This window comes from Cucurbita pepo, chromosome 7 (genome assembly GCF_057944985.1).
Source record: "Cucurbita pepo subsp. pepo isolate OVF chromosome 7, ASM5794498v1, whole genome shotgun sequence".
NCBI lineage: Eukaryota > Viridiplantae > Streptophyta > Magnoliopsida > Cucurbitales > Cucurbitaceae > Cucurbita > Cucurbita pepo.
In genome coordinates, this window is record NC_141804.1 from 3,201,889 (window position 1) to 3,215,113 (window position 13,225).

Consider the following 13,225-nt stretch of genomic DNA (forward strand, 5'->3'; position numbering starts at 1 on the left):
CAGACTAAGCCTACACACCTATTCTACTCATCGTATGCCAAAAACGATTTGTCTCAAAATCTATTAAAGTGGGATACAACTAGTTGTCAAATCTTCTTACTTGAATCATATGCTATCAAAAATCGTCACCTGCAATCCAAATTTTAGTTAGCTAACGTATTCGAGAGAAATAATCAATGATACACAATTGTATTACCAATCACAAAAGAAAGCAACTGTGACACTCAAAACACATGATCCAATTTGGTGGAACTCTATACCAATTATTGGATGATGATTTCATTTTTGTTTTCTGTTTTTAAATTTTTATTTTTCAATTTCTTGTAGTCTCAAATAGCTATCAAACAAGATATAAGGCTATTAACACGGCCTAAAGCAATTCCAAGCCAAAAAAAAGTTATAATTTCCATAGTAAGACCTCATAAAAGGAGGGAAAATATACATCGGAGTGAGTAGTAGGAGAATGTCTCAATATTACAGAACACAGAAGAGCCAAGCAACTGTATGAGCTAACCAACCGCCTAGGTGGGTGGGAAAAGAGAGCCTAGGCTTACAACTAACGCCACAATGAGCAAAGTGCTATTAAAATTTAACCTCTACACATCGGGTTATTGCGTTCGCAGCCTGCTGTTCTCCGCAGTTCTCACCTGGAAGAAGTATGGATGAGCCTGCAAACAATCAATTTTCAGATATTAGGAAATCTCTGTCAGACCTGTACAAAAACTTTGCCATACTAAGAGTTAGAACATTTGACTGATGAGTTCTATTTGTGTAACCAGTGGTTTGCAACTAAGTATATGTTATGTATTACAGGTTGCTTGATACAAACTCGCCAATTACATGGCTTCATAAAACCCAAACAAATCAAGTTACACTAAGTCCAAGCTGATGAACCTACCTTTTGAACGAGGCACTGACTTTTATGGTAGATTAGACAAGTTCAAATTTCTGTAATTCTTTTTTTACGAAACGCAAAAAATATTGAACTCTAGAGTTGGTAATAGTAATTGAATGTCAGAGATGGTGGCAGGCTGTATTTCTAGGGTCGGAAAATTAACCAGGGGGACAAAGATGCACCCTAAACCAAACAGAAAAGAAATTGATGAAGAAACTATTAACCGGAACAACGTGATAAATGAGAACACACAGCTTAACTCAAATAGAAGAGAAGTTGATAAGTACCATTGCTTCTCTTGCAGTGAGCCTATCTTGATGGTCGTATCGAAGAAGCTTATCCAGAAAATCAATTGCCTATGCGTAGAGAAGACAACCATAAATGAAAAGTCACACAACGTAAATATAAATAAGAAACTTATTGTAGTAGTCCATTGACTCAAGAACATAACTGACCTCAGGGGATACAAGATGCTGGTTATCACCATTGATAAATCTTGACCATGGCTTACGGCTATGCCTGCATTATAAACCATGGGAAGACAAGTTTTATACAACCAAGGATAGCAGATAAATGATCGAAAAGCATATTCATGCCTAGTCTTGGGAACAGATTGTTCATATCGTGATGAAAACATACATTCTTTGAAAATCATTTTCACAATTTCTGCAACTATGCTAGGGCTATGTTTCCTCTAATTTATGCAAGTACAGAGTTATGGAGCCATGAAGATGTTGAAATATGACATAAATTGAAGTTGATTGGGTCGGTTTAGAAATAGCAGAATTTACAACAGGTTGGTTTCATACAACTAATAATTATAATTAAAGAAACAGCAAAAACTCGATCATTTCCAATAACCGATGAATCCTCTTCAATAACACAAATAAAAAAATTAATCATGCTGCATTAATTTAACTATAAAATTCAACTTTTCGATTTGTCATAGACATTTGATCTTGAATACTAGAGTTGCTTTGAAGCAATAAGTCCATGAGAGAGAGAGAGAGAGAGAGAGAGAGAGAGAGAGAGAGACCTTCCAACAAGGGCTTCAAGTTGTGGATCAAGAATCAGTTGATATTTGTTCAGATACGCATTCAACTCATCTGTCCCCAAAACCTGAGTAATATTCGTTATTCATCATAAATAAAGTGGAGGCAAAGGTGGCAATGAAAGTTAAAATAACCAACCAATATGGAAAAAAAGATGAACAAGTACCTTGGCAATTTTGACAAGCTGGTCATGATTGTCGTGACCATAGAAGAATGGTTCCTTCCGAAAAATCTGCAAGAAAAGAAAAGGGCCTTGAGCAAGCTCATTTCGTCAAAGCCATTTTTTACACCATTTGCATGACCATGAAAAAGAGACCAGACTTTAGTAAGGCTTTTGTAGTCCCAATCCTCACCATTCCAGCAAACATACAACCCAGGCTCCACATATCCAACGAATAGTCATAGTCTTGTAAATCTACAAGAAGTTCCGGTCCTTTGAAATACCTGACAATAATATCAGCAAAATCTATCAATTTAACTTCAAAACGAATTAAGTGATAGTCAGTAAATCAAAAAAGAGTTCACTTACCTAGATGCTACTCGAACATTGTACTCTTTTCCAGGATGGTAGAATTCAGCAAGACCCCAATCAATCAAACGAAGTTTTCGCAGTTCATGGTCAATCATAACATTGTGAGGCTTTACATCTCTATGCATTATGCCTTGAGAATGGCAGTAATCCAATGCCTGCACTTAGAATGCTCAAATCAGAAGCAAGATAAAGACATTAAAACACAAATACTACAACCTTCACAGCCAAGACATGAAGGAATTTGAATGCCTATGGAAAATTCACAACATAAGGCAGGACTGAAGCTTATCTGTTTTAGTAACAATCCCATTATGAACATTTTAGGACCACATACTTTGATCGTTCTTTTTTTTAAAAAAAAAAAAAAAAAAAAAACTACAAACATACCCATTTGCTCATGTATAAGTATGCATATTTTTGGCCATGCCACTGGCTAAAGTACGCTTGAAAATTGGAAACAGCGGGGGGAAAAAGAAGAGAGAGAGAAATAGAGAAGAACATGAAGAAGTATTATACTCAAAGCTCAGGGCACATTGTCATAGGAAGAATAGAAAATCTAAACTATAATGCATTATGATATGACTTCGCAAGCAGAATAATTTAAGGAATAATAGCTTAAATGGATATCATTTATCATTGTATGCTTTTCTAAAAAATAACTATGCTACTTTTCTTTTTCTGTTAGCATTTCAAGCTCACAAATTCTAAGAGGAAAGAAGAAAAGAAGGGGAATTTAGACAAGCATATCAAGAAGTGGTAAGACATATGAAAATACCTTCAAAAGCTCATATATATAGTAGCGAATGTCATAATCGGTCAGCGTAGGGTACAAAATTTTGAAATCTGTACTGTTCACATATTCAAAGATTAAGCTAGGAGTTTTTGAGTGCTGATCTCGGACAATATCCAGCAGTTTCACAACATTTGGGCCACCACAAAGATTCTGTAATATTTTTATCTCCCTCTTTATCTGTATTAACACATGATAACCATATTAGAGCAAGTGACATCAAATTAAAGGAAAACTGGTTGACAGCAGTACTGCAGTAAAAATAAATTACTTTAGAGTATGCATACATGCCATTCATGTATGGCACACATGAAAGATGCAGAATTGGATTTTGATCTATGAAAAGACTGATGTATAGTCATGAAGAAGAAATCCTATAAAAAATAAAATTGCCAAGATAGATCTAAATATAACAAGGATGTACATATACGGAAAAATCAATTTTCCCCTAAACTTGCCATGTTGTATCAATTAATACTCCTACATTTAATTTCATCAAATAGCACCCCAAACTTAGGTACGGGTTGCAATCCTAACCCTAAACTTATGGAAAAAAAAAATGTTGCAATTTAACCCTCTGTTTAATTTTTTTTAAAGAAAGTATTCTCATATGCATTCAATGATTTCTAAAATATAGTATGGTACAAAACTGATCAGATTTAAAAACAAAACTAATAATAACATGAGAGCTATATTTTTATTGAAATGTGTGTATTTTGGAAAGGTAAGTCAATGGTAAATTTTTGCATTGGATCAAATTTAATTTTGTGCAAAACTTGATTCTCTTGAAATTACTAAGTTTATACGTATTTTTAAATTGCGTTTTGTTAAAATTAGTGGGTTAACTAGTGAAATTGAATATTGGATAAAAATTGAAACAGTTGTCTATGTTTAGGGTTTAATTTGATGAAATTGATAGTATGGAGTGAAAAGTCTTACAACTTGATATGTTTAGGGGTCAAGAAGCTCCACATGAATGAGAAACTGAGACACCCCAGCATACAACACTATGTACTTAATTTCTTCAGGATACATAACACCTCCAACATGCACTGGTCTTAAAGAAAACTAGCAGGAAGATGACAAATTGGGAAGAATTGAACAAATATCATACAAAAAGAACACTTTATGCATCAAGCATACATAGTGTCCATCCAAAAACATCATAGATTACGAATAAACGACAATGCTCACCTTCTTCTTCTTGACAGGCTTAAGAATCTTGATAATGCACTTTTCATTGTTGGTGATATTTATACCTTCAAATACCTCACTATACTTTCCTCTTCCAACTTTCCGGACAACCTCATAATCATCCTGACCACTGTTTTAAAAGAGTTCTATTAGCAGCAATGTCTTATAATGAAAACACATGAAAACAATAAATTAAAAGATAATTCATAAAAGGAAAAATGATCAAGCATTTTGAGATCATCTCTTCCCATACCCATTATCAGTATCATTCATAATTACAGAGAGAAACTACTCTAAACTAAAAACTAGAGTTCTCTCTTCCCTTTCCGTGAGTTGGCAGAAACTACACGAAGCACTTGAACCTCTGCTATTTCATGAAAAAAACTACAGATTACTGACTGCATCCACAACATAAAGATGCACTCATGCCAAATTTCCACAGACTCGCATCACGTCTTGGTTCCACATTTTCCAAAGAGGCCATTCATGCTCAAGAGGATGAAACGCCCAGTACCTGAACAGTAGAATATATACAAAGTCTCTTCCTCGGGCTACTGTCGACTCCAAGAGATGAGGTAATAACAGATCAAGTTATAAGGGTTTCTCATAATCTCTTCAACCCAAGGTAGGGATTGATCCCTAACCTTCCCAACTTATGAATATTCATTTCTTTCTTTAAAATGGAAAATAAATAAATAAAATCCCCCTACATTCTTCAATCTAACTCACAGCCAACCCCTTCGACAGCCAAAAACAACATCAATGACGCACGGGTCGAACGCCCGACAACGATCCGCAAGAAACTCCCCGTAAATAAACAAACTACGCAAGAAGCTAAATTAAACGATCCGAACTAGCAAATGAAACCCTAGATCGGATGGACAGAGGGAAAACGAAGGCAAGAACAGAACAAGGATTGAAATAAGAGAAGTAAGAAAAGAGTAATTTAGAGGACTCGCCTCCATTGGACGGCGAGAGACTCGTAATCCCAGTATTCTCTGGGGCGATGAACATTAACGTCGGCGTAAACTCGGGACCTGGACATGATGAAAAGAGTGGAAGGTTGATCGGGAAGTGATCGTAGAGAGGAACAGTGCGGTGGCGGGGATGAAGAAATCTGAGGGAGAGTGGTAGCAACCAGCCGCCCCTTCCCCGAATTAAGGAATTGACAAGAAACAAACGAAACCACTAAACAAAACCCATGACTTTCATTCTTCCTTTTTGCCCCTTTTCTCCACAATCTCTCTCACTTTTTTGTTAGGTTAGGTTAGGTTGTGAGTTTTCAGTTTTTAGATAGCCCAATGGTGTAAATTTAAATTTCTTTTACAACTTCAAAAACAACTATAGGCCCGTTTGATAACCATCGTATGACAATAGCTCTATGTCGATATCCCAACCATATAATCGAGACCTCTATATGTCTATTTGTATGGTTCTCGGTCTAGTCCTTGTTGCATCATAGTAGTTAGTGTTGGATGATAAAAGTCCCACGTTGGCTAATTTAGGGAATGATAATGAGTTTATAATCAAAGAATACTCGGGGAAGTGGGGAAGCCCATAGCAAAATCATGAGAGCTTATGCTCAAAGTGAACAATATCATACCATTGTAGAGAGTCGTGTTCGTCTCACAGTTAGTAGGTGGTTCAAAACCTATGATAAAAGACGAATAGTATTCATATTATAGGACAAGACTCGTTAGTGAGGTCCCTATTGGTAATGCAAAGGTCTACCTCAAAAAACATTTTGATGGAGCAAAGGTTGATTCTTCCCGTGTCAAAAGACCTATTTAATTGATTATAGGAATACCTATTACAATACCCATCAGCCAAAAAATAATCTTTCCAATAGTATCGACCATTTACCTCATTTCATCAAGAGGTCGTGTTAGAGACGTAAACTCTCATGGTGAAATTTTAGATGATATTTGTTCGAATGGGATCAGAGATTGGAAAAATAGGGTTATCAGTGACTATGTGATAAAAGAGTTAGGTAAAAGGATTGGAGCAAATTCGGCCACGTTTTCGTTCGATTTTTTTTTTTTTTATCTATTGACCATTAGACGCATGTTTGGACTAGTTTTGGGCAAGATCCTTTGATTTTGCAATTTGGAGTCCATTGTGAGACAAATTCATGGATTTTGGCGCCAATTCGAGCTCGTTTATTGAGGACTTTCGCTCATTTAAGCTAGACTAAAGTTTCCCTCGAGACAATTTGTGAAGTAGAGCCCTCAAACGTGTTGTCAAATACTCGAGTTTCTCGAGTAAGTTCTTGTGCTTTCAAAGAGAAATTCATCTTCTACACTCGACCAAACCTTAACTTCATAAAACTGAGAAGAAGATTATGTGGAATAACTAACCATTGAAAGTGACCGTGCAAGGAGCTCTTATTCGAGTTTCAATGATACTTATAAGAACTTAATCTGTGAAATTCTCTATCGTTTTTTTTTAGCTTTAAGCCACAATTTTGGCTCTTATGTGTTTGTAGGATTATAGGTTATAACTTTGGAGAAGAAACCAAGTAGAGTCGTAGGCTAAACATGAGAGCGAAGAAGGAATTATAGGAGTCGGAGTTCTATGTAAGAACTTAAATTAGAGGTTTTCCGATAGTGATATTTCTAAGCGATGGATGAAAATTCACAAAACTTGTCACGTTATGTTCTTTAGGTGTAGATCTATAAGTTTATTGAAATGGTTCAAATCAAATCGAAAAAGGAATTAGTTGAACAAAGCGCGTGAACATGCGTCGGTTTAGGGTTTAGGGTAGATGCTTAGGGTAAAAGACATTGCCTATGGTCAGTGGAGCTCGGTCAACGGGCAACCCTACTTATGATCCTTCACTATTTCTAACATATACTAGTCCTCTTAATTCCAATGTTCGATTCATTTTTACTGTTTTCCTACTTTTGACTCAATTTTGAATGTTTTAGTACCTACCGATGATTTATGAGCTTTTGCGATCCTAAATAAGACTCTAATTGACTTGACTAATTTATTGGAACCATGGCTAGTATGATTATGTTTTACCATGATTTACGTGTCTGATAGTTCATAGAAATATATGACGTGGGATGTTAGATATTGTGTAAGAGAGATTGAACCTATCTATATGCATAGGTATGTATGATGATTTACTTACCATGTAAACTAATGGTTTACGAGTATGATAAAGGACTCAGTCATATAAGTTACTATGCCTTGGACAATGAGCCACGGTTGGTGTCATTAAGTTATCATAGTTGACTAGTCTACATGTGGACAGTTAAGGCACGACCCCATCGTGAACTCTACTCAATTGACATAGGTCTACCTATTATAGAGATTTGTGGGGTCACCCACCTACAATTTGTGGATAATATAAGATATTACTGAGAGAGATTTGGTTGCGCTTAGTGGTGAGTCTATCAAGTACTATTAAGAGAAACGACAAGGTTCAGTGGATTGAATGAGCCTGATAGGACTAGGCTGATGAGGGCCGTAGGATTAGCAAACCCTAAAACCCTCAATTAGCTCAGTGGAGTCGGTGTGCCTGTATACCGTCTTTGAATAGCCTATGATACAAACACTTAGTATAATGGACATTGAATGAAAGACAACATTGCTTATAAAAAAAAGTTGTACTCATTCTTACCGTTCTTCGTTTTTTAGATGATCATGAATAAGTGCGACTGTAATGAGACCCTTAAATCTGCATCACTAAGTCCTTTATGGATTTTATCGTTCGTACCACGTGTAAAAATATATCAATTTTACAAAATAACATTAAAAAAAATTATAAATAATAATAATATTTCTATTAAACTTTTTTTTTCTAAAAATAAGGGTATTAATGTTATTTTTTAAAATTTTAAAATTTGATAGAGGTATTTTTATTTTTTATTTTTTTTAAAGAGTTATTAATTATTTATAATTATTTTTGAAACAAATTACTAATCATTTTAATAAAATAAAAAATTTTAAGGTTTATTTTCTTTCAGACAAAATAGAAAAATTTAAAAACAATTTTTATTTGCCGACGTTGGGGTCTGCTTGCTCCCAATTCACAGGCGTGGCTGTCTCGATGATGGCCGACATTAACGTCGTTTTCGCACCCTGAACTCTGAATCGACGCTCTCGAAATCACTGAGCGAGCGAAGGGAATCGGAAGAAAGCTCGTGTAATTCGATGAATAGCTTGTGTCGACGTTGTGGCTTGCTTCTGCGGCCGGTCGCTGCCCGTATCAATGTAATCCCCAAAGCTACCGTCTCTTCTAAGATTCAGTGGAGGGCGTATTTCAGTTTCAGGTCATCTCCTATGGGATTCAGAATTAGAGAAAGTAAAATTTCATGCCAATCTATCTTGCCTTCGTCTCGGCATCGATTCTCTTCCTTCTCTTCTCCATTGAAATCAGGCACTGGAGTTATCCGATGGTATTTAAGGAAACTCGACTCCCACCCGTTTATCACTAAAAGTATCAGTTCTTCGCTCATTTATGTGGCTGCTGATCTAACCTCTCAGGTACAAGATGGTTTTTATGTTTGCATGCAATTCATTTCCGCATTCTTTCAGAATTATTTGGAATTCATGATACAGTTCGTGAAAAAACGAGATCGATTATCCGATAACAATACGAGAAGACACCACCTCTCTCTTAAATGAGGTGGTTTCGTATGAAAGATCATTTACATGCAGAATGATGTTTGGTCGTTACTATCTTTGTGCTTGAAATCTTGACTAGTTGCATTTTGTTGATGTATATAACAATTTGAAGTAGCTTAAGTTCAACAAATCGACATTTAAGCACCTTCTGCCAAGATTTATGTTATAAATACTGTAGGTTTTAGGGTTGGGCAGTTGTCATTCATGGGATGATTTGTGTTGAAAATTTATGATAGGACATATCTCATTGTGATATATTTGGTTTACTTGTTCAACTTTCATCAGTTTTCTATTACACCCGTTGTTGAAATAGCACACCCTTCACAATTACCTTTCTTATACCCTCTTGTTCTGGTTAATTTTGTCTTCTAATTGTTTGGTTTATATCAAATTTTCTCAGATGATTACATTGCCATCTCCTGGCTCTTTTGATTTAATAAGGACAACACGGATGGCTGCTTATGGATTGCTGATATTGGGGCCATCCCAGCATTTGTGGTTTAATTTCATGTCGACGATCTCACCAAGGCGAGATTATTTGTCAACTTTCAAGAAGATTTTTCTAGGGCAGGCTGTGTACGGACCTACTCTTACCTCTATTTTCTTCTCCTATAATGCATCTTTGCAAGGTAATCAGAAAGCTGAAGTTGTAGAACTTCAGATAATTTTTAGCTAAAAATCACTTTTTATCCCTGAACTTAAAAGTAATTGTTTAGTCTCTGAGCATTGATTTGTGACAATTTAGTTCCTCTACTTTCAAATTTATAACCCTTTAGCCCCAAAACTTTAGAATGTAACAACTTTAAGATTTGTAACAATTTAACGGAACTTCTCATTTGGGTAGATCAATAAACCAATTAGGGACCTAATATGTTTATAAGCTACAAAGTCTAAATCTAATAAAAATCGACATTTAATTTTTATGGGTTCTGTTACGGCACGATTAAATTGTTGCAAATTTATCTGTATAAATTGACAGCACATGGACTAAATTGTTACAAATTAAAGTTTGGGGACTAAATTGGCACTTCCATGAGAGTTTAGGGAGGGACCAAAAGTGATTTTTCATTATCTTTCCATAGGTGGCTTGCTTTGATGACCTCCACCCTGGTTTCTTCAACTTCATTGTTAGATGCTTTGATGGAGTGTTCTAATGGATTTTTAGGTCCCCTGTTGTGCACATTTATGAAGTGTGGATTAAGATAGGTGTTTAACTATCAAATGCTGGGCCTTGGTCTTTAGTGCTGAAATTAGAGTGTTCCTTTTTGCTATCAGTTGGTGGTGCTCTAGTCCCTCTGGCTTTTCTAGGCTCAGCTCAAGTATTTGTTACATTTTTCTTGCTATGGTTGGTGGCTTTTGATGACTGCTATCTGGCTTCATCTAGTTCATAATTCTGTTGATAATGAAGTTCTATAATTTATCGAGGCCCCCTTTGGAGAATTAGAGGTAAGTGGGTTGGTTCTATTTGGTTCCATTTTCCTAGAAAGCCAGTATCCGTGTTTGTTTTCTGCTTTTCTTGGACCAATCGGTCTCTATGGCATTAGATTGAACCATTAAGTCCAACGCCAAGCAGATGTATTAGTTGAAGAAAATTTGAAAACTGGTGCAACAACCAACTTCTTGGAAAATGGAACAAATCAAAACCAATCAAAATGAACTGACCGACTAATTTTTTTCTGGAATATTATGAAATCAAACTAACCAACATGTGTGTTGGTTTAAAGTCTGGAACTGAATCAGTTTTTTCACCCGAACGTTTATAAGATGTAGATTAAGAAGATTTCTTATTATCTGCTAATTCTGTGTCTTTTATGCTGAAATCCGTAGCCTCCTAGTTGTAGTCCATATTTGGCTTACTGGCTTCTACAGCCTTGGTATTTGTTACATTCCTCGAAGTCGACCACTATTCTCTCGAAGTACATTCTGTGGTAGATTTATTACTCATGTCTTATACCATATGCTTCTCATAATCTGGACATGATATTATTTAGAACAAATATATTCTGATATTGCTTGCTTCTAAATGCATTATTTCCAAATTCAGGTGAAAGTGGCAGTGAGATTGGTGCTAGATTACAGCGCGATTTACTTCCAACATTGTTAAATGGACTCTTGTTTTGGCCAGTCTGCGATTTTCTCACATACAAATTTGTCCCCGTTCATCTACAGGTACGTTCTCATCACATCCAGACATAAAAAGAGGAATCCTTATATCATATACAAGATGCCACAGTCTAGTCTAGTCTTTGTTTTGATTGCTCTCAGCATAGTCGTTTTGCTCATTTCTCAACCAAACAGATAGAACTCTAAATCCGTTTTTGGATGTCGATTTTGCAGCCATTGACAAACAGTTCGTTCGCATATATATGGACCATTTATCTGACATACATGGCTAACTTAAAAGGAGTTGATATGAATTGAAGCAGTAGTAGATTTGAAGAGACTGCCTTTTGTTTTCATGGCTTGTTTAGCAACTACCTCTATGAAGCAGAAGGCTTCCATATAGTGCTCGGTAAGTAAAGCACTTCCAACTCTTCTACTCGGCTGGATTTAAGCATTGATTATTGCAAATACGTAAAATCTTGGTGATGGGATGGGATTAAGAAACATTTTGACTATGATTCCAATGTTTCATTTATAAATATGTCTGATCCCAATGATCTTGAAATGATTCAATCTGTTTATGTTGCTGTAAATGTGACTACAACGGTCAAAGCCCACCGCTAGCAGATATTGTTCTCTTTGGGCTTCCCCTCAACGCTTTAAAACGCGTCTGCTAAGGAATAGTTTCCACACCCTTATAAAAGGGTGTTTCATGCTCCTCCTCAACCAATATGGGATATCATAATATACACTCCTTCAGGGCCCTCATTCCTTTTTCCAATCGATGTGGGACCCCACGAAATCCACTCCCTTCAGGGCCCAGTGTCCTTATTGGCACACTGCCTCGTGTCTACCCCCTTCAGGGAACAACCTCTTCGCTGGCACATCGCCCACATCGCCTAGTGTCTAGCTCTGATACCATTTGTAACGTCTCAATCCCACCGCTAGCAGATAATATCCTCTTTGGGCTTTTCTTTTCAGGCTTCCCCTCAAGGCTTTAAAACGCGTCTGCTAGGGAAAGGTTTCCACACCCTTATAAAGAGTGTTTCGTTCTCCTCCCCAACCAACGTGGATATCACAAGCAATTACTCCTCATTGCCTTTAACTTGTAACTTTAAATGTGTCTACCCCCTTTTATGTAACTTGTGAATGGCTCTTATAATTCACAAACAGCACTAAATTTGTGTGTCCTGCTGCCACAAAATAACAGAGCGCCCTTCAATTCAAGGGCTTCTCTTAACTCGCGTGACGGCCTGCCGTGCATTTGCTGTATGTTTGATCATGTAATTTTAATGGCGATGTGTCAGACTCATATAGAACCAGCCCTGAGTTTGTGTTTTTGATATATGAAATTAAATTTTAATAAATTTCCAATATGCTTTTAAATTTTAATTTATAAAATCAATTTAACAATTCTAATATAATGCTCGTTTCTTTTTTCAGGTACAGTTGATTACGAGGATTAGAACCTTAGACCTTACGTAAAGAAATACTAAGCTCTCTTTAACCTTATCAAATACCGGGTTTGATACGTTTATTAGATACATTTTGATTAAATTAGTGTGACGCGTCAAAACCCTCTAGACTTCGGTAGAATTTTAATTAGAAGTAGCAAAATAATTGTTCATTAATATTTTTTTTTATGTTAGGTATGAAACTTTTTTTATTTAAAATCCAAAATAAGAGGATAAAAAAAACAAGAAATTTAAATTTTTTAATGTAATATTTCTTACAATGTTTGAGCCATTTGGGATTGGGATTGGGATTTTTTTGTTAAGTAATTAATATTGGTGTAGATAATTCCTAAATTTATGGTTTTAATTTTGCCCTAAAAAAGAAGGAAAATTACTTGAATGCCATTCTATTTTATCGGTCCACAATTCCAACGTTCACTATACTCCGTCTCTTTTTGTCTTTTTGCTTCACGCGTTTCGATGCATACAAAACTCCGTTTACTCGCTCCATTTCAAGACCCTGCATTGGGGCCCACCTGTTTAAGCCACGTTGCAATTCGTCCTCGCGAG

The 13,225-nt window shown here is 36.0% G+C and overlaps 2 protein-coding genes across 2 annotated transcripts; one reads left to right on the forward strand and one right to left on the reverse strand.

Moving 5' to 3' along the window:
- Positions 1–379: 379 nt before the first annotated feature.
- On the reverse strand, positions 380–5,729 carry LOC111799242 (casein kinase II subunit alpha-2). Its single transcript, XM_023682707.2, has 10 exons — positions 5,423–5,729; positions 4,464–4,593; positions 3,255–3,449; positions 2,477–2,634; positions 2,301–2,391; positions 2,114–2,179; positions 1,932–2,014; positions 1,351–1,414; positions 1,183–1,251; positions 380–668 (listed from the first exon to the last, which is right to left on the reverse strand). Exons 1-10 carry the CDS (start codon positions 5,506–5,508, stop codon positions 609–611), a joined length of 1,002 nt encoding a protein of 333 aa, XP_023538475.1. The 5' UTR covers positions 5,509–5,729; the 3' UTR covers positions 380–608.
- A 2,740-nt stretch (positions 5,730–8,469) lies between these two features.
- Positions 8,470–12,919, forward strand: LOC111798925 (protein SYM1). Its single transcript, XM_023682280.2, has 5 exons — positions 8,470–8,957; positions 9,499–9,727; positions 11,143–11,267; positions 11,436–11,610; positions 12,645–12,919. The coding sequence occupies exons 1-4, from the start codon at positions 8,625–8,627 to the stop codon at positions 11,517–11,519; spliced, it is 771 nt and encodes a 256-aa protein (XP_023538048.2). The 5' UTR covers positions 8,470–8,624; the 3' UTR covers positions 11,520–11,610; positions 12,645–12,919.
- The last annotated feature ends 306 nt before the right edge of the window (positions 12,920–13,225 follow it).

Bases quoted from the DNA above. Each gene is read 5' to 3' on its own strand.
- LOC111799242 (XM_023682707.2), bottom strand. From the start codon at position 5,508: ATGTCCAGGTCCCGAGTTTACGCCGACGTTAATGTTCATCGCCCCAGA. The intron at 3,450-4,463 runs GTGAGCATTGTC...GTGTTAATACAG, and splicing joins AGCCTGTCAAGAAGAAGAAG to ATAAAGAGGGAGATAAAAAT. The intron at 2,392-2,476 runs GTAAGTGAACTC...TATTATTGTCAG, and splicing joins AATGTTCGAGTAGCATCTAG to GTATTTCAAAGGACCGGAAC.
- LOC111798925 (XM_023682280.2), top strand. From the start codon at position 8,625: ATGAATAGCTTGTGTCGACGTTGTGGCTTGCTTCTGCGGCCGGTCGCT. The intron at 9,728-11,142 runs GTAATCAGAAAG...TTCCAAATTCAG, and splicing joins CTATAATGCATCTTTGCAAG to GTGAAAGTGGCAGTGAGATT. The intron at 11,268-11,435 runs GTACGTTCTCAT...TCGATTTTGCAG, and splicing joins TTGTCCCCGTTCATCTACAG to CCATTGACAAACAGTTCGTT.